This window comes from Andrena cerasifolii, chromosome 13 (genome assembly GCF_050908995.1).
Source record: "Andrena cerasifolii isolate SP2316 chromosome 13, iyAndCera1_principal, whole genome shotgun sequence".
NCBI lineage: Eukaryota > Metazoa > Arthropoda > Insecta > Hymenoptera > Andrenidae > Andrena > Andrena cerasifolii.
The window spans coordinates 1167156-1192586 of NC_135130.1; the positions used below are offsets into that span (position 1 = coordinate 1167156).

Genomic DNA, 25431 nt, shown 5'->3' on the forward strand with positions numbered 1-25431 from the left:
CGGGGACGAGTTCCCTCGAGAATTTCCCCCACCTCGCGCACACTACGCCGGAGCTGCGGGTCCGTGAGTTGGACTCCGAAGCACCGAGCTCACGGCCACGCTGCTCCGGCGCAGTATGCGCGAGGTGGGGGAAATTCTCGAGGGAACCCGTCCCCGATCTGGCATCACAGCCCCTACTACCTCTTGCAGGACTGTAGTTAGAGAAAACCAGGACAAAACTGGGGCCCTAACAGAAAATAAAACGGAAATGGAAGATACGGTTTATTATTGTTAAAATTTTTAATAGTCGGTAGCAAATTGATGTCTTTTAATAATGATAAACCGTATCTTCAATTTCTGTTTTATTTTCTCTTAGGGCCCCGGTTTTGTCCTGATCTTCTCTAAATACAGTCCTGTAAGAGGTAGTAGGGGGGCACGTTTAGCGGCCAGTACCCAGCAGGGTGTCGGGTAAGACCCCGCTGAAGGACTTCACATCTAAGTCACTATATCTCGGATAGGCACTAAATGTGGCTACTTCAGCCAATAACCAAAATACGTGTGCCCCGTCTTTAGAAGTGTGCCTAAATAGGTGGCTCGACCAATCGTCCCAGCGGCGGACTGCATCGCCCGAGACCGGCTGCCAGGAGTCTTCTTTTCGCCGGCTAACAGTAGATTGTTTCATGCCGCTCGAAACACGTTCGAACTGCCTGGTTATTTCGAGCGCTCAGATCGGATCGGAAACCGAGGCTCGGCTCGAATCGAATTTCGAGCTACCCGAATACTCGAACAGCTGTACTTCATTCCGACGGCGCGAAACTTTCAGCCACGCGCCGTGGGATAGCACCTTTACAGATTTTTCTCCCCCTCTACATGCTGCATTTTGATTGTGTGGGACGTGCACGCAAAACACAACATCAACTAGGGCCCATATGCATGGTAGTGAAATCAGTTTAGGCATATCTGACTGAAATAGACCGGGTCTTCATCTTCGATTAAAAATTAGTAGTAGGTACTTATAATTAGTAATACTGAACGATGCTTGAGACTGCGACATTTAAAACTAGCATATACGTACAAACGTAAGCTATTTTAAACAGAGTACCTTCGAGCTGTAATTACAAAACGTGATAATTACTCTGACTGCAGATACCGCAAATAAGCTATGCATCAACGAGCACAGAACTGTCAGATAAAAGTCGCTTCGAATATTTCAGTAGGGTGGTACCACCAGATAATTTTCAAGCCCAAGCCATGGTGGAAGTGATTCATCAACTCGGCTGGAAGTACGTTTCTACGGTCGCAGTTGAAGGTGATTACGGGGAGAAGGTAATTAAATTGATATATTCTGAACGTACGCAAAAGTTTCAGAATTTCTTTCTTTTTACGAGATAAAAGTTCTGGTAATAAAATAATATAGTAATATTGCGTTAGTTATTAAGGGATGAATACCTATATACAAATGTTTGTTCTTTTACGTTTTAGTTTACCACACAGAATTACGTAATTTACAAAAGAAAGAGACACTCCGTTAAATTTGTTTAATTCTCATTTTGTACACAAGTTACTTTTTATCCATCGTTTGTAAAAAATAAACTTTTTGCGCAACAAACCTTTAGTAGTGTATCATTTCTCACTAATCTGAAGGATTTTTTTAATATTTTGAAGCACAAATCTGTTATAATAATATTTGAAAACGTAAAGTTAAAATATTGACCCATGATGCGTACAGGTACTGTTATGTATTTATCAGGGTATTGCTAGTTTCACTTCCCTATCAATGGAGTACAATATCTGCGTGGCTGTCAGCGAGAAAATCTTGAGAAACGCAAAAAGCGAAGACTTCGACAGAATTGTTGACCGCCTTAGCTCGAAACACAATGCCAGGGGCGTCGTTCTATTCGTCGATGAGGATAACATAAGGTAAAAGCCTCCTTTCGTCTCCCCCGTACCAACTCTTTTTCGCTCACCGTTTCCTAGGTAGCCATTAATCAACCCTTCGAACCACGTCGACCTCTGTAATGTTATCCGCATCTTTTACCAAAAGTGACAGGGGTTGATTCAAAGCTACCGAACGTGCAAGCTATACAATAGTTACATACACACGTGTAACACAAAGGGGTCGTGCCTGCGTCTAAAACTTCCGCATGTAATGTAAGGTAAATATAAATGAAGGTATACACAAAGCGGAGTCGATGGTATGATAAACATAGTAGAGCGGTGAGAAACAACGGAACAACTATGTATTAACATTCTGTTATTGTTTCAAAAGCTCGCTATTTTAGTTGTAGGTATGTACATACAGACGGCTCAAACGTTGTAGCCGCTGGCGTTTGATAGTGGATGGCTTCACATGGTTGGCCTTTTCTTGCCGAAAATTTCTACAGTATTTCGCGTCTAGAACACTTCTACGAAGAAACATTGCTGGAAAAATTTATTTTTCATTGTTTGATTATCTATACTTTCCTATTGTTAACATAAAGTAAAGGGTGGTAAATTTTTTAATAAATGCGTATTTCTTTGTCCTACTCGTTTTTACTAAGCATGATATATTTTTTATGAAGACTGTGCTAAGAATGAAATACAAGAAGAAGCATTACTTAATTCAGTATTCAGTTTTCCTAGCCCTCACCTCCCCAATTAACATTTGTTTCTGCTCTTTTCGTTATTACACTATTCTCCGATTTTATTTATTTGTTTCGTTCGCGTGGAAATTTTACTGTGGTTGAACCCCCGCCCTTTGAACTTTATGATAGTCATAATAATTTAATACTCATCGCTAACCGCGAGTAGCTGGTGCTTTACCAGCAACTGATGACTGACGCAAAGAATAACGCCAATGCATCAACTTTAATATTGCATATGCATTTGAAAGTCAAATATTTCTGCATTCAATATCTGTAGAAGCGCGTAAGGTAAGTTCGAAGGAATAAGGCCCACCTAAGGTTCTATAATTTTTTTAAAAAAAAACTTGTACATATTTTTGAAGACATTTTTTTATAGAAATCTATGGACATTAAACTATACCTTGTAATATTTGTAACAATATATGAACACGACAAATACGGAAATTAATAGGATTTTAAAAACCTTGTAAACGGGCCTTATTTCCTGTAGTGCAAGTAATAAGGCCCACCTATTTAATATGTACAATTCGGGCAAACAAAGACATCATCCACCTCAGGTGTGAGCCCAACGCATTCCTCGTGTATCCAGGTGAGACACATGACACACTGTCGCATATCTGTCTTGAATACAGTTCTGCATAATTTGCACAATCAACTGTCTGCAGAGTTACCGTCCACGTTTTCTCTGGAGGTGAATGGCATGGGCTCTTGTTCACACACTCTTGTCTTTTTTTCTTCCGGTTGAAGTGGTACGTGCTTTGGGCCTCTTCTCAATATCGGTCCTGCTTTGGAAGAGGAGCGACAAGAAATAAGGCCCACTTAATGTTTTGGTGGGCCTTATTATCTGCTTTGCCACTTCCTCATTGCCGAGGTGATATGTTAAACGTGCACTTTACAAAATCATCAATTTTTTGGAAATATGTTGCCAACATATGTACTTATACATACCTATAGTTGCACAGTAATTGGATAATGCGTACTCCTAATACAAAGCCAAGAAACCAATGTAATTCTTATAACTGCAGCAACGCTAGTTGCGGAGGAACTATTTGTTGAATTTACAGCCGGCAAATGTTATATTAATCGCGTGGGTGTTCTTCGAGTGATACTTCGTGTGTAGTAAAAGCAATAGATGGCATTAACAAGATTGTGGATTGACCTACCAAGAATAAATTACAGGTGGGCCTTATTACCTGCTGGGCCTGTACACTACTGACTTCAGTTCAATGAAAATAAAAATGATGACTCGCAAATGATGGATTTAAAATATCCAAAGTTAAATAAATCATCGAAATAGAAGTGTTCTAGACGAAAATCTGTGACGTGGCAATACCCTAAACCATGTTCACGAAATACTGTAGAAATGTTCGCCAAAAAAAAGGACAATCATGTGATGCCATCCATGATGTAAGAATATAAGGCTCGCTGAGCGGCTCATTTTCGTCTTTTACTGCGCATTCCCAATTTCCGCCATATTAAAATATGTATGTATATGAATGCATATGCAAGTGTACGGACGCATATCGAAATGTTGACAAATTCGTTCTATCCTATTGGTTAACAATCCAATATGAAGGATCTTGGGAAGAGCACGTTATTGGTAATTTGAAAAGGATGCGCAAGAGCACACCTTATATCCTTACATCATGATGCCATCCACTGTTGAACGTCAGCTGTACTTACATCCACTATTTCATAATAATTAGAAATTTATTATTGATTTCCTATTACCATTTACTTAGAAAAAGTACATACATAACAAATATTAATTTTAAAGTGATAAACTGATACTGATATAAAATTTAATAACACGTAGAAGTTTTCCTAAAAGTACCTCCTACATTTATTGTTTCCACCCTTGTACAAATAATCGAATTTTTTGTGTCTAGAAAACTTCTGCAAGCGACTCTCAGAGCCAATCGTACAGGCCATTTTATGTGGATAGGCAGCGATTCATGGGGTGCCAAAGTGTACCCAGTGAGAGACCAAGAATTCGTGGCAGAGGGTGCCATTACAATTTTACCTTATAGGACTTCTCTCCAAGGTAAATTAAACTGTTCAGAATGTTTTGAAAATTTTATTGTAACGGAGGAACAGTGTATAACCCGTGCAAAAGAACAAGACCAGTGAAAAGTTCAATAAATTATGTTACCAATAATATTTTCACTCACATCTTAACCTTTAAATGGGACAACTTCCATTAGTACAACCTTTTTGTATATTTGAAATTCGAACTCAATACCGGATTTAAGACCGCAATAATCGTTTAAGTTATTACTGTTTAAGGTGGCGATTTTAGAATTTCATTTCATAGTTACAACTTCCCATTATTTACCTTTTCTCTTTTTCAAGAATTCATTAACATAAATGAAGTAATTGTACCGAAGAAACCATAAAACCTCGAAGAAATAAATAATTATTGCGAATTAATTGCACGGATGGTCTTTTCAATCCTTTTCGTGTCTTACGGCGTAAGATTTTATCGTCATAGTATGAATTAACTGCGATTATATTATCGCCTGTCTAATTAATATTCAGTGATTGCTTTTGAACGATAAAGCAACTAAGTGAAGATTATTATGATGATTTGGAAACGTGTCAAGTATATTCCATCGTCGCCTCGACTCGGTAACAATTTCAATTAAAATTGTATGTATTAATTATTGACGTCGTCCCTGTAGCAAATTCGACTCCGACTTTTCAGGTAGTTTAATGTAGGTCGATTAGTTTAATTTTGCTGAAAGGATGAGACAGTCCCTCCTCGAAAGCAATCATGGAAACTTGTGCGTTAAAAAAAGTAATCAGTTTTGGAAATTGACTATGTTAGGCCTCCAGAATGTCTCGAGTAAGTGGAGGCTTACGGTCATATTGTTCTGTGACTCACAAGGGGAGGACACCATGTGGTAGACACCGATTTTTATGAGCCTTGACACGATGGATCTATGTCGAAAATAAGTAAATAGATGTCCGAGCTTTTCAGCCAATAGGCCTTAATAATAGAGACATTTACATGGAAATTATTAAAATTTTCATAGTGGCCGTGGGGTTTTAATGGGTAAAAATACCACAACTACCCTGGCGCCCCCGGGGGATTCCCCTCTGAAGGAGTCGGGAAGCCTTTTGAAGATTTCCCCAAATTAAAAAAAAAATTATAAAAAAATAATTTATAAAAAAAATTATAAATTTTTTTAACGTGTAGACATCTTCAACAAGCACCCCGACGCCTCCAGAAGGAAATCTCCTGCGGGCGCCAGGGTAGTGTGGGATTTTTATCAACTAAAACCACGGCCACTATGAAATTTTTAATAATTTACATGTATATATCTCTATTATTAAGGCTTATTGGCTGAAACGCTCGGACACCTATTTACTTATTTTCGACATAGGCTCATCAAAATCGGTGTCTACCACATGGTGTCCCCCCCTCCCCTCCCCCTTTGTCAGTGGCATACGCGTATATATAATACTACTTAGGCATAAAATTAATTTGCAGGATTGAAAGCCCGTTTTGTTAAAAATAGTCCGGTTTAAATATTTTTTTTTGTCAATTTAATCGGGAGGATGCAAGGAATCCATTGGTGTCAGAGAAATTCCGTTTCTATATAATCGATGACACATCGTCGAGCAACTCCGCGCTGCAGTTTATAAGGGTGAACGATACAATGTCGCTCGGCTCGGGAAGCTGGCGGCTTCGATCAAAGGCTCTAGAGGCTCGCCTAAAGTTATTCGAACTTCGAATAACTTTCGAATAAAAATACGAATGAAACTGAGAAAATCATTTGAAGCTCAAAACGAATTCCCGTTGAATAAAAAAATCATGCGTTGTCGTCGAATGAATCCCGGCGAATAAAAAAGTGATTTGAGGCGCTTCGAATAAAAATAACTTGGGTTATTTTTATTCGACGACTAATAAATATAAAGTCTCTTTTATTTGATACGTTATTTAAATAATTTTTTATTTAAATAACGCCCATCTCTGGCGTTAGGGCCCTCATTCGCACTGGATCCCAAATATTAAATCCCCGAAACTAGGATAGTGTCGGCATATCTGCCCTCGGTTTCACCTAAAAATTCGCCAGCGCTAAAAAGGCGTGTAAAGAAAGCGTAATAACTAATATAGGATTACAGTAGAGTGAAAAGACAGATGTACGGTCGCGGAACCTTCTCCTTATTTTTGCAGATGATAAATGTATTCAATGACGTAAAAATGAATAGTTTCAAAACCTCTACACACCATTGCACTTAATATTTAAACAGGACTTCACCTTATCCGCAGATTTTGACGATTACTATTTAAACCTCCGTCCAAGAGTGGACGACGAATGCGATGGCCAAACCGAAAGTAACGTACCCCACAAAAAGCTACCCGGAAAACTGGTGAACTGTAGAAATATTTGGTTCCGTGAATTCTGGTCTCAACATCACAAATGTAGTTTCAATGCAAACTTGTCAGCAGGAATGACACGTTGCACTGGCACTGAGGAATTAATTGATTACGAGCAAGAGGGATTGGTGCCATTTGTCGGTAAGCAATATTTCTTCTTTACGGAATTAGTGAATTATTTTTTAATTAAAAAGGTATACGAGTCTGTACAGCGATGGGGCGTAACAGTTTTCCACAGAGTATACAAGCCGCAAATTGTAAGATGATATTATTTGTTTGTAATGCGCCCCATTTCTTAGCGCGTCAAAACCGAGAGGCGGACTTAAGCCCCGTGGCCACTAGCAATAAACTTGCGACATTTATTGCGCAAGAAACTTGCATGAGTGTTTACACTACAGCAATTTTTTTACGCAAGTTCTTGCCTGCAAGTAGTGGCGAGAAAAATCTTGCGGAAGATATGTCTCGCGTGTTTACACTGCAGGGTTACTCCTGAGCCCTGAGAGCCGAAATCGACTAGTGAATGCGTAAAGTGTATATTAAAATGTCAGTACAACAAACAAGATATGTTCCTGCGTGGTACAGTGTTACTTCTGTTAACAAAAGAAGAAAAGAATTTAGAATTCACAAATCACTGATGTCCGAGTTAAGAACGGAAGATCCTCGTCAACTGGACAATTTCTTGGGAATGACAGCAGAAGATTTTGACTATCTGTTAGAATTAGTTGGATCGAGCATCAGTAAAACTGACACAAAAATGCTGGCGTGCACGTAGATTCGAGACCGAATACTATGGTCCACCTACTTGCTTTCTACTCTCGCAAAAAATTTCCAATTCGTTTGGAAGTAAAATCTTTCTCTCTGAGCGAAAGATTATCGGGTGTCTACACTATGACAGAATTCACTTGCTGAGACCAACTGTCGCAAGTAATGAGAACTTGCTAGAGTTACTCTCAGGCGTGTTTACACAGTGCTGACATCAACTCTCGCAATAAATGTCGGAAGCTTATTGCTAGTGGCCACGAAGCTTTAGGTACCGCGACAAACTACACTTTATCAATCGCAAAGACTGAACTGATACAATACACCTTATTATTTCTAAGTTCTTTATTTGAATCCAATCATCATTTGAATACATCTTTACCACTCGAGGTGTATCACATTATAAAGTTACGAGGCTAAACTAACATTCCTAGTGGCTTCCGGTGATACCAGACACCGGTTCGTCCACATCAACCATGCTCCCAGTGACTCCCGACGATACCAGACACCGATTTGTCCACGACTTTCAACTTCCTAGTCGCTCCAGGTGATACCAGACATCGGTTCGTCCACATCAACCATGCTCCCAGTGACTCCCGACGATACCAGACACCGATTTGTCCACGACTTTCAACTTCCTAGTCGCTCCAGGTGATACCAGACATCGGTTCGTCCACATCAACCATGCTCCCAGTGACTCCCGACGATACCAGACACCGATTTGTCCACGACTTTCAACTTCCTAGTCGCTCCAGGTGATACCAGACATCGGTTCGTCCACATCAACCATGCTCCCAGTGACTCCCGACGATACCAGACACCGATTTGTCCACAACTTTCAACTTCCTAGTCGCTCCAGGTGATACCAGACACCGGTTCGTCCACATCAACCATGCTCTCAGTGACTCCCGACGATACCAGACACCGATTTGTCCACGACTTTCAACTTTCTAGTCTCTCCAGGTGATACCAGACATCGGTTCGTCCACATCAACCATGCTCCCAGTGACTCCCGACGATACCAGACACCGATTTGTTCACGACTTTCAACTTCCTAGTCGCTCCAGGTGATACCAGACACCGGTTCGTCCACATCAACCATGCTCCCAGTGACTCCCGACGATACCAGACACCGATTTGTCCACGACTTTCAACTTCCTAGTCGCTCCAGGTGATACCAGACACCGGTTCGTCCACATCAACCATGCTCCCAGTGACTCCCGACGATACCAGACACCGATTTGTCCACGACTTTCAACTTCCTAGTCGCTCCAGGTGATACCAGACATCGGTTCGTCCACATCAACCATGCTCCCAGTGACTCCCGACGATACCAGACACCGATTTGTCCACGACTTTCAACTTCCTAGTCGCTCCAGGTGATACCAGACATCGGTTCGTCCACATCAACCATGCTCCCAGTGACTCCCGACGATACCAGACACCGATTTGTCCACGACTTTCAACTTCCTAGTCGCTCCAGGTGATACCAGACATCGGTTCGTCCACATCAACCATGCTCCCAGTGACTCCCGACGATACCAGACACCGATTTGTCCACAACTTTCAACTTCCTAGTCGCTCCAGGTGATACCAGACACCGGTTCGTCCACATCAACCATGCTCTCAGTGACTCCCGACGATACCAGACACCGATTTGTCCACGACTTTCAACTTTCTAGTCTCTCCAGGTGATACCAGACATCGGTTCGTCCACATCAACCATGCTCCCAGTGACTCCCGACGATACCAGACACCGATTTGTTCACGACTTTCAACTTCCTAGTCGCTCCAGGTGATACCAGACACCGGTTCGTCCACATCAACCATGCTCCCAGTGACTCCCGACGATACCAGACACCGATTTGTCCACGACTTTCAACTTCCTAGTCGCTCCAGGTGATACCAGACATCGGTTCGTCCACATCAACCATGCTCCCAGTGACTCCCGACGATACCAGACACCGATTTGTCCACGACTTTCAACTTCCTAGTCGCTCCAGGTGATACCAGACATCGGTTCGTCCACATCAACCATGCTCCCAGTGACTCCCGACGATACCAGACACCGATTTGTCCACAACTTTCAACTTCCTAGTCGCTCCAGGTGATACCAGACACCGGTTCGTCCACATCAACCATGCTCTCAGTGACTCCCGACGATACCAGACACCGATTTGTCCACGACTTTCAACTTCCTAGTCGCTCCAGGTGATACCAGACACCGGTTCATCCGCTACTAACAAACTCTAAACCTACCACGAATCCTCGGCTTCGCAGCCACCAATCTCATTGCCCTCAGCTTAGGCTCGTAACAACTACTTTTGTTTCGGATAGATACCAAACATAGTTTCGGAAATAATAGCCTGCTCCACTTCTTCTCCTACTAAATAGTAATATTTTTTTATTCATATAATATAGGTGAATGTCCCAATTTCTGCTCATGTCCCCATTTCTGCTCATTTCGTATTTTTCTTATTATTATAAGCGTCACGTTTGTACTATAGTTACAACAAAATAATTCTAAATTATTTGAACATTTACGCGAGTATTGCGCGAGCATAGGGCTAATCAAAGTGCAGCATAAGCAACGAAAAACTTTTAAAATGAGAGACTCATGATTTTTCGACCGTGTTTTAGCTGATTGTGGTAAGGAACAGGGTCACTATTAGTATTCGATAATTGGGCAGAGAATAGGTTTTGCAATAAAAGTTCTTATTTAATTATAAAAACAGATACCGTATTGTGCTCTGGATTTAGATTTTTTATTATTTTCGATTATTTTAAGTAGAAAACAGGTGATTAGGTTTAGTGTCAAGTGAATCACCGTCGTGTCCGCATTTCTACTCACCAAAATTTTAGAAACATAACTTCACAATTCAATATATACTGTAACCTCTGTTTCTATTCGAAGGCATTTTATTTTTTGTTTATCATTATTTTATACTTTACTGTTGTGTTATAAAACATCTCCATAAAAGATGTAACTTATTTTAACCTGAAAAAATAACATACTATGTGAGCAGAAATTGGTACAAATGGTGAGTAGAAATACGGACGTTTAGGGCATTATATTTAATTACAAATTACTAATAGTTAAAGATCTTGAAATATATTTCTTAAATAGTTCTTGAATTGGTTGATTTATTATTAAAGAATTAATCAATTACTCTGCAAATTTTGATCACAAACAAATTTTTTACACCTTCTTTCTGACGAGTAACCTCTTAAATGAGCAGAAATTGGGACATTCACCTTAGTTTCGGAAATAATAGCCTGTTCCACTTCTTCTCCTACTAAATAGTAATATATTTTTATTCATATAATATGTATAATATAAATATAGTATTACTTAGGTTCATTTTTTTCTTTAATGCAACTCTTTTCATATTGTTCAATGTCTCGGGTCTAGTTCGGTTCATTGGGATTATATTTAACACAAAAACAACGGTTAGTACATAATGGAAAATGATACGCAGTTACATAAAGAGGTTCTGTAAGTGAACACGCGGCATGATGCTTAAGTGCACTAAACACGCGGTCAGTGTCGATGGCGCACCGAGCGCGTGCAGCGCGATGTCGCACCACCGCAAGTCGACACCGCGACTAGAATCCTGCTATACCCCAACGCATATAGATAAAGCAGGTGATGGGGTTCATGAAGTTTTCGAAAATTGTTGAAAATGAAATTCTTCAACTCGAATACAATTCTAGACTTAAAACTGTTTTCGAGTACACTAAGACTGTTAAGTCGTATTAAACAAATACACATATCTAATCGTTTTTAATAGCACTCTAAAAATGTATACCATTCTGAATAAAAAATTCGGTCTGTCGATGTTCTCTTATCAATTTGTTTCGGCATACTATCGTTGTATTGTTCAATATACGTATATATCTCGTATAATATGTGATATATTTTTAATGTAGGCACTACTTTAAAGCATTGCATATATGGTTTAAAAAATCTGTTGATTTACAAAAGCAGATTTTGAATTACTACGGTAAATTATTTTTAGTTGACGCGGTTTATGCGATGGCACATGGTGTCCATAATCTAATCGATGAAGAATGCATGAATAACCTTGGAACGTCCCACTATTTGTGTGAAAATCTCCGTCCAGCACCAGACGGTCAACTGCTTCTACAGCACATTCGAAATGTCAGCTTCATTGGTAATTTCCAATTTTTATTAAATCTGTTTCCTATTTGTGTTATTAATCACAGCCCTTAAAAAATGGTCCACTTTTCATTGCCTTAAGGTGGTATACCCGTCTGACCACTCGGAAAATGTGTACATTTTGTGGATTCTTTTACAAATCAACGACTTGATGAAGATTTTCTATTTTTGAATTATGTTTGCATAGTATTATGAACTACTTAAACAAAAGTTTCAGTTAAAAAACTGTTGTTCTTTGGAAGTTATGGATACATATCCGAAACTCTTTCCATTTTAGACGGCTACACGGTGGCCCTGAGAAAAGCAGTATGTCGTGTCTGAAATTAAAAACAGTAATTTTTTGTATAAAATATGTTAATAGCTATCTATGGCGCCGATTTTGAAAATTTTGAAAAATAAAGAAATAGTGAGATCAAAGATAAAGTTAGATTTTTCTAAGAGTCCACGTTTTTCCTTGATAAATAATAAAAGGGAAATCGGAATAAAACAAGGCGACGTAGATCGATGTGGAATCGTATTACGATTCTGCATGCAAAATTGGAAGTGAATTGATTGAACGTAGCGCGAGTTTTTAGGGCCACCGTAATGAAGAATGTAGTTCCGCAGCGATCGGTCGAGCCGCCGCGCCGCCTCGTGCTACCTGGGGTTTTACACTCGATGCCTATAGCAGCGCCGTTCAGGAGTTACCCGTACGGGCAACAGATCAGGCTGCCCGGGGCAGACACGAGTTGGCGGCGAGTAAGTCACACCTCCCCGGGCAATACGGTACAGATGCCAGGATGAACAAGGACCGTCGCGTCGACTCAACAGTATTAGAATGAACCTACTAACACAGACCTGCCTACGCATCTACGAGCCTGTACAACCGTTTCTCCCCACTCCGCTGTAACGATAGCTGACGTCACTGCCCGGAGCTTTGCCCACAGCGTTAGACCTGGGCAGTGGCGGGTACCCTTCCCCGCAAAACCATAGGCTGAACGGCGCTGGCCTATAACATCGTCAATCTTCCGATTTTTTACATCGGACTTGATTTACAATATTTCTAAAACATCAATCTATGAAAATATGTAAAAAAATCCGATTTCTGACACTTTCAAACGATTATACCCCCTTAAACTGGATTTAATTACCTATTTATATACAAGGTATCACGTAACTGATTTTATACAGCCGGACAAATAATAATAGAATACATTTTTTTCGATAAGAGGTTACGTTATTAAGTGAAAAACGCATTGTAAGGGAAGTCTAGAAGCGTTCTCCTTATATCAGTGTACCCCTTGAGCAGCGCCGTTCAGGAGTTGCCTGTACGGGCAACAGATCAGGCTGCTCGGGACAGACACGAGTCGGCGGCGAGTAAGTTACGCCTGCCCGGGCAATACGGTACAGATGCCAGGATGAACAAGGACGTCGCGTCGACTCAACAGTATTATAGCCAATTCGGTATCTCGCACTGACTCTGTGCTGGTACCAGAGAATGACGTGCATTGGTTGATTCTTATAGACCTATCTTCGCCTCTATCAGAAACAACTAATCCAACTTATTTCCTGGCATCGGCACAGAGTCAGTGCGAGATACCGAATTCGCTATTAGAATGAACCTACTAACACATGCCTGCCTATAACCGTTCCTCCCCACTCCTCTGTAACGATAGCTGACGTCACTGCCCGGAGCTTTGCCCACAGCGCTTGCCCCGGGCAGTGCCGGGTGCCCTTGCCCGCAAAACTATAGGCTGAACGGCGCTGCCCTTGAGTGTTCAAAAGTTTTAATTGATTGCACACAGATCAGACAAAGATTTAAATTCAATTTTCTGAAACACGAAGCCTCTTATGAGGAAATGTTCTTTTACAGTTCTAATTTATTTTTTCCATGTAGAATCATCACTTTGCGGGTTATATCATCAGTTATGGAAAGCCCTGTACGCATTAAGTTATGATATTTTCGTAAGATTAAAAATTTAGCATTCACTACTGTGTTTAATGCTACTAAACGATGTTTTACTCGAAGTATTTTATACGACGTCGAAGGCAATGAAGAATAATTTGAACACTAAAAAATTATCATAATAGCATAACATTTCTTGTTACATAAAATGCATAAAAACTACAAATTTTAGAACATGTGGAGCATGTTTTACGGTTATCAAATTTTTGTATACCACAAGGTGTTTGGCAACAGATAGTAGACAATGGAATGGATGATTTTATGTTACCAAATTAAACGAAAATCAAGATTAAAGAAATTGCCATGGAGGATTCGTTTTTTAGTTATTAATGTTTAAGCCCCCCCCCCCCCCCCCGCAATTTGTTTAGATTTGCCCCCTAGAATCACCTATTTCAATTTCTACTATCTGTTACAGGATACTTTATATATGTATACTCCAATCTTTTTTATGAAATTTATTTTAATTTTATTGACGTTCAGGTCGTCAGGGAACTGAAATTAAATTTAAATCTGACGGTGATGCTTATGGATTCTATAATGTGTATCAGTACCAGAAAAATGATGATGGCCGTTTTGATTACATACTTATTGGTTCATGGAAAGAAGAGTAAGCGAAATTACAATACTGGTAACATATCTGGTATATAAAGTACAATACGATTTACATCTTTGTTCTCGCTCATTCAAACACTAATAAATTGTATTTCTTCGGGGCATTATTTTGTTTGATAATCACATGCATATTCGCGGGTTAATATTTTCATTGAATTTCCCCATAGTATCATAAAAAAAGTACAATGTTTCATTCATATTTTGATACGTCTTACAATTTCGGGTCACATTTATCTCGAGAGACTTTGCGTCTAAAAGCTACATAATTACATAAAGTTTATGATATGTAAAGGTTGTTTAGTTTTCGCGAATATACGGTCATGTCCTGATTTGGAAATTTTCTTTTTAGATTATCACTTGATATCAATATGACAAGATGGGCAACAGGAGCTGGTGAAACGCATATTCCTCGGAGTTTGTGCAGTGACAATTGCCCATTAGGTCATGTCCGCAATTTTCAGGCAAGTAACAAGAGAGGGTAATACATTGGGCATACACACCCTCGCAAGTAGAAGTTGGGGCTCTTAAATGTATATCTGTAGAATTTTCATTTCTTTTATATACTGAACAATATGTACTGCTATAAAAAGTAACGTATCCACTATGAAAAAATATCAAATATGCTAAGAATATCTTTTTGTAGATGAAATCGAGCAGCAGATTTCAACACAAGTTTTATATTTTTTAAACGAAATGGCAGTCAATTATACAGAACGGAATTTTCTATGTGATTTATAAAACTTAAAGTTACGCGAATGTACATAGAGATAATCCTTTCCAGATTTTCTCACAGATACATGTACTTGTGTCTACACCGCGTTCCATATAAGAGCGTACCAACGCCCCTACCGATTTGCGACCGATCTGCGCAGCTCCCATGGATCTGGTACACGCGATTGGTCGTAGCACTTTCGCGATTGGTCGTAGCACTTTCCCTGCCGGTTTACTACCAATCAACGGTGTATCCCTGCGCGAAACGAGTACGCTCTAATGTGGAACGCAGTGTAGATACACAATCCGTAACACGCGGTGAATAAATTTTATTAGCATCCACATTATAAATCAATGATCGCATATTTACTTAATGCGTAAAGGAATGAGTAATTATTCTGCTTCGATAACGAAGGTGAATCTTCAATGCTTTATGACCACAATAAAATTTTCAGGAAGCATGTTGCTGGAGTTGCGTAGCGTGTCGAGAAGACTCATACGTTTTCAACGACACATGTCGTAGCTGTGGTCCAGGTTATGCTCCGGATGAGACGATGACACGCTGTGTTAAACTTACAGCAGAAGTCATACCATGGACCAGTCCATGGGCATTGGTACCATTGGTATTCGCATCCATCGGCATACTCAGTACTTTGTTTACTACTGTGGTTTTTATTCGGTGCGTTTATATGCAACAGACTACAGTTAATCTGAACACTTTCAGTGACGTCGGCATGTTTTCACTGCAACAGATTCCCAGCCGTTGTCTGTTCTCGTATCGAATTGTAATGTTTGACTTTTGTTCGCTGTATAGGTATTCAAATACTCGGATTGCTCAAAGACTTGAATAGAGAAAATTTAGTTAAATAGTCTCGGCCTTAAACCGACTTGGTACGATATTTTATCAGCTCTGTGTCACTCAAAGTGTTAATATTTATCCGACAAAAATATTAACTGATGATTTCAAAGTTGAAAAAATATCGTGAATATTTATTTTCTATTTCTAAGCTCACTTCATTTCCCGCTCACAAGTATGCGTAACATCACGATTTTGGTGTACAGATTGTTGGCCGTGAAACTAAGAATTGGATCATATTGCATTTTTTGTCACCGACAAAGCAATACTATTGAAAAATCTGTTCCATTTACAAAATGTAGTTATACAGATTTTCAAGAAGCAATGAATAATTTAGAAATTTGAGACAGATTCGCAATTATAATAAATGTTTCATTTATAGTCCTTATTTTAGAAACTTTAAGTATTCATAGCTAATTCCAAAAGGTAGTATAATTGCTTGTTAGGGGCCGTCCTTAAATTACGTAAGGGTAATTTTTACGAATTCTTAACCCCTCCCTCCCCCGGTATAAGAATTCTTAAGATTTGATATTCCAACCCCCTCCTTACGTAATATTTTTTAGACTCAATTTTTTTAGTTATTAAAATTCTTTTAAAGATTTATATAATTCATTTAACTTGGTTTCGGGAAATTTAAACTAAAACTACTTTTCTGGAACATTAATGATAGAATTTGTATTTATTTAAAATTAGGTTAAACAATATTACGTAAGACGCTACCTGACCCCCCCCCCTTGTAAGAAAACGTAAGAAATTCGCGACCTCCTCCCCCTCCCCAAAATCCTTACATAATTTAAGGATGACCCCTTAGGGTGTCCCCTATAATGACTTTGTTTTTAAATTTAAGAGACCAGCGGCCGTAGCCGTGATGGAAAACACCGGTTCTCGTTAGATCACCGAAGTTAAGCATCACAGGGCGGTGTACTGGGGAAAGATGGGAGACCACCTTTCTCCCGGTGCGCTGCTGCTGCTGGGACCCGAAGGACAGAGGAGGGAAAAATGAATGACTAATGTTCGTTGGGCAATATAAGCAAAATGCTTGAAACGCCATCCTGTGTAAAAACACAGGAAAAAAAACAAAAATACAAATACAAATAAATTTAAGAGTTCGGTCTGAGGCGCCCTCTGATTTATTTCCCTTTGATGTGGTAAATATGTGTGCAAAATTACGCCTCAATCAAACAATTCTAAGCTCTGCCTCAAGAGGCTCAAAGTTTCGAAAGAAACTGCACTGCTGCCAGCAGCTTTTTTTAATATGAAACCCCGTATGTAAGAAAATGTGTGATGGAACTAAAGTTGGGACTATCTATTATCGATATCGTATCGATAACTTATTGATACTTAAAAATGTATCGATAATATCTTTAAGATATCGTTAAGTGGTGGAAGAACAAAATTTTATACAAGTTTCCCATTTCTCCAGTCTTTGGACTATGGCGGTAAAATATTTATGCATTCCAGCAACCTCTGTTCCAAGTGAACGATTATTTTCTAAAGGTGGACAAAAAAAAAATAAAACTGTAGCCTTCGTGAATGGGAACAAGGATAATTTCTCGTCCTCTCTCTCGAAACACCGAAGAAGGAAATGCCTTTGTGGGCCTCTAATTTATACCCGATCGTTGCTATCCGCGGCCACAGAAATCAACAGACTAAGGCTGGGGGCACACGCGCGTTTTTTTTACGTCCGTCGCGACGGACGTCACGACGCTGCGTTGTAGAAATACATCGTAGAATATTAGAGTCCGCACACTTGCAACGGACGTTACTTTCAACGGACGGTGCAACGCGCGTTGATTTTTCATCGACGTATTTATGCTAGAGCGGACGTTACAAAACGTCGACGCACGTTCTGAATTATGGGTGCGTTCCAATTCGCGCAGTGAGCGCATAAAATTGGTGGCATCGTATTGGTGGCATCATACAATTCCCTAGATTTTCTCTCGCTTGCCACCAATACGATGCCACTTCCGCTGCAGCGAGCGTGCGGCAAACGCAGAATTTCAGAGGAGAAGCAGTCACTGCGGGCGTGCGCATGCGTATTTGTTTCTACAATCTTTGATTATTTGAATTTCTTTATTGGAAATAGAGAAATTCGGCTGATACAATTTAATGAAAAGTAATAAAAACAATTAATTCTCTAAGGATTACAACTGCCACTTTTCTACGTTATTATTTTGAAGAAACTTCATCTCATGTTTTTTCTTTTAATACAAATGTATAATTATATACTTATTACCTACCGATAATGTTCTTCGAATATTGTTCTCGAATATCCCGGAATGACACGTTTCACATAGTCTGCCAGTTTTTAGGTAAACATAATATTTCCGAGCGTTTTGTTCACAATTAATAATGTTTACATGTATAATATTTCTGATTCTAAATGGCAAGTTAATATCATTTTCGCTTTCATCAGACGAATCACAGCTGCTGATTTCATTATCACTATTATTTAATAGTATCGGGTACTTAACTAAGGGTGGTATTTGTAAAAGTATTTTAAGCATATATTATTTTAACCAAATGTTTAAGATCACCTTAAGCAACGTCTATGAATTCCTGACGTCGTAAGTGAAATAGGATCGTCTTCTAGAAGATGATCTTAAGCATTTGCTTAAGAAACGTTTGTAAATACCGCCCTGAAACGGAACGATTGTTCTCTGCACTTCATGCGCAGTATGCGTGAATCGGAACGCACCCTATATACTCGGGAGTATAGCACGGCACACGAACGTACCGTCAGACGTCCGTTGCGTGAGAGCGTGTAATTGTCGAAATGGATATTAATATTAATATACTTTTCAGGGTCTTTACGTAGTTGTTTGTACAACGTAAAATAATGCCCATATCTATATCGTTCCCCATTTATGGGATGTACCCAAAATTTTCGCTTTCGCCTATCTTTCAAATATAAATACGTCATGTATGAAAATGTTACGATGTCACACCCTGTTACGATGTAGAGAAGACACTCGTGCTTTCTCAGTAACTTTAGAGTTTGTTGTAGATAGACTTTTATTACGAGAATGAAAACCGTGCTTAAGGTTACGCGTTAACAAGTGTTTAGGTCAGTGGTCCGTACTGGAGTCTCTAGCGTTGGTGGAGCTCCAGGGGTTTTATACCCCTTGAGGGCACGACGCTTTCCTCGGTTTTTGGCGGGAAAGTCTGGCGGGAAAATCAGGCGGGAAGATTTGGCGGGAAGATCCTCTTGGGAGATCTACCGCCAAGATCTATTGCGAAGGTCCGGAGAGATCTAGCGCTAGGATCTATCGGTTAACGAGAAGTTATGCGATGGTCCTTTGTCACGGGTTCGGGATGATCCTTGTCTTTTGGCGCCAGCCTGGCGCATAGCGTAACAACGCGTCCATATCGGTTGTACTTCCTTTGCGAACTGACGCAAAAGAAGCAATGCTCGTGTGTGGTGTACACGCACGTCCGTCACAATTGACGTCCGTCGCGACGGACGTAAAAAAAACGCTCGTGTGCACCCAGCCTAAAGGCTCCCCCAAACCAACGCGAATTTCGTCGCGTGAGCGGATCCGCCGCGGATCAGATAAGTCTTCCCATAAGCAGCCACGTTTAAAAAACTGCTGAACCGCAGCGGATCCGCTGCCGCCGCGGATCACATAAGGCTGCAGTTCTCACAAAGTTTCAGAATGTTTTGAATTCTCGGGTTCAGGATGTTCCCTTGTTAGCACACCAAAAGGAATAAAATTAGCGGGCGTCCCAGCATTTTATCGCACCTGCAATTCTAAGGGACACCCTATAGCTTGTTCATTAGACCAATTTCAATTATCACCAATAATTAACTAACTAATTGTATTTCAGCTTTAACCGCACGCCAGTGATCATGGCATCAGGGCGCGAGTTATGTTACGTATTGTTAGTAGGAATTCTATCATGCTACGGTATGAGCTTTGTAATATTAAGTAAGCCTACCACATGGAATTGCACATATTTGAGAATCGGTTTGGGCCTGTGCTTGAGTATCTGCTACAGCGCGATATTAACTAAAACGAACCGAATATCGCGCATATTCAATCCGGGAACAAGAAGTATAAAAAGACCTTCTTATACGTCACCAAAGAGTCAAGTTGTCATTGCAATCGGTGAGTTTACTACTTTTAGAGGCTTGCGTAGATTTCACGTTTCATGTTTCACCTCCCCGCGCTGTTATCTTTACAAATATGTATTACCTAAGCAAATGCTTCATATTAAAATAATTTTATATTAAATACAGTAGTTTTTCGTGATTTTCATTGGCATTTCGACAAAATTATAGACTGTCTCAGGGACAGTTCAATAATTCGTAACTCAAAGCCAAACGAAATCAAATAAAGTTGCCAATATAGTTCAAAGAGTTAAACAGTGAAGCACACATATATGTATTTACTTATTCAGTTAAAGTAAAGATTCACCAATACAACAGAGGGAACAATGATTTCTAAAGTCTTTTCTGACATGCATAGACTAATTATTTTTACCCTCTTACTGAAAATTGCGTTATTTCTCAAATAATGTCGAAGAATACACTAATTTTTATTAAATACCATTAGCTTGCATATACCAGGTTGAAAGATTATCTGTTAACAACAAACTATGCTCAGCAATTATACTAACTAACGCGAGGTATTTAGCGTAATAAAGAAATAAGTTGTATATAAATATACTTTATTCGTATGAACCGTAAATATACATTTTGGTCACGATTTCAGAATAATTCCTAGTTCAGTTTAGAATTTAGATGTTTCATTCTCATTCTAGCATAAATTTTCGATCTTGATATCGCATTATGTAATTCCCGTTTTATAGGGATCACTGCAGTGCAATTACTCGGTGCTATCGTGTGGTTAATTATTGAACCTCCGGACACCACGGAAATTCATCCGTATCCACTATCAGCAGTACTTACGTGCCGTGTCTCTACATTTGCGCTGATGATGTCTCTTGTGTACAATATGTTCCTAATACTCATGTGCACCCTGTATGCATTCAAAACACGCAAAATACCGGAGAACTTCAACGAAGCGAAATACATTGGGTTTACAATGTACTCCACCTGTATCGTATGGTTGGCCTTCGTCCCTATATACTTTGGCTCAAACAATGACTACAAGGTTTGTATTCACAGATCTAGGACACCAAACGTTTTGAAATATCCGTCCTTACAGAGATATCTAACGCAAATTACGGAAATTCAATGGAATAAACTATTTCTGGTTAGCACTAACATTTCAAAGCAGTTTGGTACATAGATATTAAAATTAATGATTGATTCTCAATAATCGTCTAGTCGGGTACAGGCAACTGGCTGTCAGCGACCCGCCGAAATATTGTTCAATAGGTATTGCATAGAGATGTTCACATTGTCCGTCAACATTCCACGAAACGAATGGACGAATGTTCCGATCAACAATCCCATGCCACTTGCTAGACGAATAGTGACAATCCATCTTCAGTCTTATAAGTTATTATCTCTAAAAGTAATCAAAATATGGTACTTTTTTTTAGGGACTAGTTTGTCTCGAGGAGGGCATATATAATATAAGTTTTTATAAGTATCGACATGTGGGTTGGGTAAAAGTTATTGTAACATTTTTAAATGGCAACGTATTTGTGAATATCTATATGTGTACCCTATTTCTTGACGAGTAAAGTAATTATACTGAATCATGGTCGTATCACGGTCATGACGCACTTTGGCATTAGAATAATTTATTTATTAATATGATATTAATAACCGAATTTAAAGTATAACATATTCTGATGGCATTCGGGGTGTGAACTATTTAGTACCTAATAAATGACTACTCACGTATCAAAGATATCGACTGTGCAGAAATGAGAAGTTGGCTAGCTACCTACAAACGGAACAGCACAGGGGCAAGATAAAGGTGGGATTTCCTATCCGTGATCGGCCGCAGCGACCGGCGGCGGTCCCACTAGTGCACTGGAGAAGTATGCATCTGTGTCTCCATTGCGCTAGTACAGGCCCGTCCAACTTTTGCTCCTGCCTTCGAAGAGCAACCCGCGGCTGCTCCTGCGAGCAAATTCCTGAACAGTCCTTCGCTATTGGGACTGACGCCACCCGCTGCGGCCGATCGCGGATAGGAAATCCCGCCTTTAGTCCACTTATTCCACCTAATCCCCTTTAGAAAGCCACACTTTTAGGTTCTTAGCGAACACATTGCATAGTAGGCACGCGATAGACTTGTAGAGGTATTCGAATCAGCCAATAATGACAATGCGTATGAGTAGAGGCGTCGCTGTTAGGCTACAGCCACTTAGGGCGGCTAGCCTACTTCTCGTCTCAACAGAGTGTGTACTAATCAGCGTTGCCAGGAGAACTCTATGAGGGAATACTATGACGTCACATTACTCCCACTGCCACGTTACACGTTACATTCTCCCTACCCCACTACCATACGATTTTTTCCTTTTTTTTTTGTAACACTGGTACGCTGGTAACGCTGGTACTAATTGTCGATGTTGAGAATATGACAAGCAGAAGGGACGCGGGCCCAATTGATTATAAGTGCATAGACCTACCTTCTCTCTAACAATTCCTATTGGCCGAGGCGATACATCCACGTCCTGTGTCGTCCCGTTAGACATCTTTTCAGCGACGCACAGTATTCGTCTGTTTTATGAGGTAATGAAACAATTGATGAAGATCTGTGTAACAGACAATTTATCGTGTTTCAACCACTGTTTGCACACTATAATTTCTATATTACCTTTACTGTGTATAGTCATTTTCCTCGTCAAAAATGGGTTACATAATATAGATATTTTCTACGTAAAAGATTGAAGACGACCATGGTATGATCTACATGCATCTATCGCAGAGCAATTGTAAAATTAGCCTTTCTGTCGAACGTTTTAACAAATGTTTTTATCTCAATTAGGCTGAGGAGTTATGGCTTTTTCTGAATTCCAAGATAATGCCACTTTCATTCAGGTTAGGCTTACGAGGGCCTCCTTCAGTGGAAAACGCAGAATATTGCCGAGGGGGGTGGAAGGGGCAGGGAAGGGTGCACAACCTTACCGCGATATACGTCCGATCCGTCATCTAACCGGTACGCACGCCGTGCCGCTCGCGGTTGCTCAGCAGAAAACTTGACAAGAGATCACTTCGATTTGGACGGTTCCTAAATGGATCCCAGGTTAAATTCAACGAATATGATCTTTCGGTCCCGAAGCAACTGCTGGTCACCAAAAAGATGCTGATGATGAAACAAGTAACACAGTTTAGTCCGAGTCCGTCCAACTTTTGCTCTTGCCTTCGAAGAGCAACCGCGGGTGGTTGCGAGCGAAGGCAAGAGCGACGGTTGTGCCCCGCCATGAGGACCTTTCGCTCTTCAAGGGCCTGGCTCGGTGCCTTCAAGAGTGAAGAGCAACTCGCGGGTTGCTTGTGCGAGCAAATGCCTGGACAGGCCTGGTTTAGTCTGTGACGCCCGAGGAACGCGTCCGACACCGCTACTTCAAAGTTACGTCAACACGTTGGCACGTCTCGTTGCAGGCGTAGCCGTGATGAGTAGGATCCACTCCTCCATGCGCGCCACGGGGCCTATGCTGAAATTTTAAGAGTAGACACGTTCTGCACAACGATGACTCTGAGGAGGCTGTTGATTAGTAGGAAATCGGCAGAGAAAGCGCTACGACCAATCGCGTGCGCAGACAAAAGTGGGAGATGCGCAAATCGATTGCAAATCGGTAGGGGCGTGGGTCTACTATTATATGGAATGGTATATAAAAAAAGTTGAGGAGCTTTCTCTGCCCTGGGGCCTCTGACAACTGTACGGTAATGAATGATCGGTCCGGTCACAGTTCCTCGTTAGCGCTTTAATAGTAGTAATAATAATAATAGGTCTGGGTTAGGTAGTAAAGCCTATTCCTGGTAGTATTCATCAGCCTAATCCACGACAAAAGGCTGATCTTACAATTGTCCTGCGACACATCCATATAGAGAAGAATGAATTTTATGATGTAATGTCCTCTTCGTGACCAACTCGTCACAAACTCCAGAGCACAAAAATTTAGTATTGCTTTTAATTTTCAAAGTATTAGGCTATAACATGTAATTGTATACCTTATATAGATATAGAAATCAATATACATTGCAACCAAATTCTAAGATCAGTAATTGAAAAAAAAAGTTTTAAATTTACCACACACAATTTTGGGTTCACGGAGGTTCTAAACACAACACACAAATTTTATGGGCATTTAAGAAGCAAAAAAGTAGTATATTTATTATTTCTATTAGTATTTGTTTGCATATAATACCTTTACTTGTCTTAAAGTGATACAAACTTTTGATAGTATTATAGTAATTTTTGAAAAATTGTTGTCACTAACCTTCTGATTTTTTATTCTCGTTAAGAAAAATCGAAGATATGATGGCGATTGTAAATAGATTCGGTTTACTGTAATGTTACTACCTCCCAACTTTTATTATCCACTAGCAAAAATAATGAGAAATAATAACTATCGATCGAATTTAGATTAAAGAGTGACGACGGTTCACTGTTTGCATTGCGTAACACAGAATGAAAAAGAATGATTCTATATTTTTTATCGTAGCATACATATGTGGAATGAATATTTTTAGCATTTGTAACATTTATTTTTTAACAATTATCATGTATTTTTAAGGATTTCAATGGAGCAGTTTGGAAACTATGAATACGCATGTCCAAACAGAAAAGTGGAAAAGTAATGAGGGCGGGGGGCAATCCAAAGAATGGCTAACAGCTAGGAGTGTGCGGGTACCCGAAATTACCCGAGAAACGAAAACTTTTAAGTTGTGATTTTACAGTGTGATCAGATGTAAGAATTTTTAAGCAAGAAAATCGGCTCCCGAATCGCAAATCAGGTCCCCTAATTTCGGGTACCCGCACATCCCTACTAACAGCCAAACACATTCCAGAGTTCTTCTCTCTCCGATACCTCATTCTGACTTCTCCTAAACGGTAACGGTGTCCTAAACTCTTAGTAAATATAAAGATCAGCATCTTTCTGTTACGAGAGAACAAACAACATTATAAACTACCGATGTAATCGTAAGTTAAAAGTGAAAACACACTCTATATAGTGTCCGTTTTAACTGGAAACGGTGGAATACCTCATAAGGGACTGAGGGTATTAAAAACCTATTTTTACAAAAATTGTTTGATATGGAGGAGAACATTATGTGGTATAGATACCGTGACGTATGAGATCAACGCATGTCACACGCTTTCAGCCAGCTAAACTCTACTGGACCGCGTTACTAATCGCTTTAGTATTTATACTTCTTAAACACATAATGTTTAAGTACTATACAGTGGTCAAGGAGCGTATAGAGTCATTGAAAGTAGGTATATGGTACATTTACTT

At 39.9% G+C, this 25431-nt stretch overlaps 1 protein-coding gene across 5 annotated transcripts in view; it reads left to right on the plus strand.

The window, feature by feature from the left end:
- Positions 1 to 25431, plus strand: part of LOC143375971 (metabotropic glutamate receptor 8) — a 233205-nt gene that overhangs the window by 191001 nt on the left and 16773 nt on the right. For 3 of the 5 annotated variants that reach the window (XM_076825702.1, XM_076825705.1, XM_076825703.1), the window contains 10 exons: positions 1126 to 1305; positions 1730 to 1899; positions 4493 to 4647; positions 6880 to 7128; positions 11766 to 11921; positions 14352 to 14478; positions 14833 to 14948; positions 15654 to 15873; positions 19879 to 20159; positions 20863 to 21167. In XM_076825702.1, coding sequence (XP_076681817.1) covers positions 1126 to 1305; positions 1730 to 1899; positions 4493 to 4647; positions 6880 to 7128; positions 11766 to 11921; positions 14352 to 14478; positions 14833 to 14948; positions 15654 to 15873; positions 19879 to 20159; positions 20863 to 21167 — 1959 coding nt within the window. The remainder of the gene's footprint in view (positions 1 to 1125; positions 1306 to 1729; positions 1900 to 4492; positions 4648 to 6879; positions 7129 to 11765; positions 11922 to 14351; positions 14479 to 14832; positions 14949 to 15653; positions 15874 to 19878; positions 20160 to 20862; positions 21168 to 25431) is intronic. The other 2 variants (XM_076825704.1, XM_076825706.1) reach the window with 2 other exon arrangements.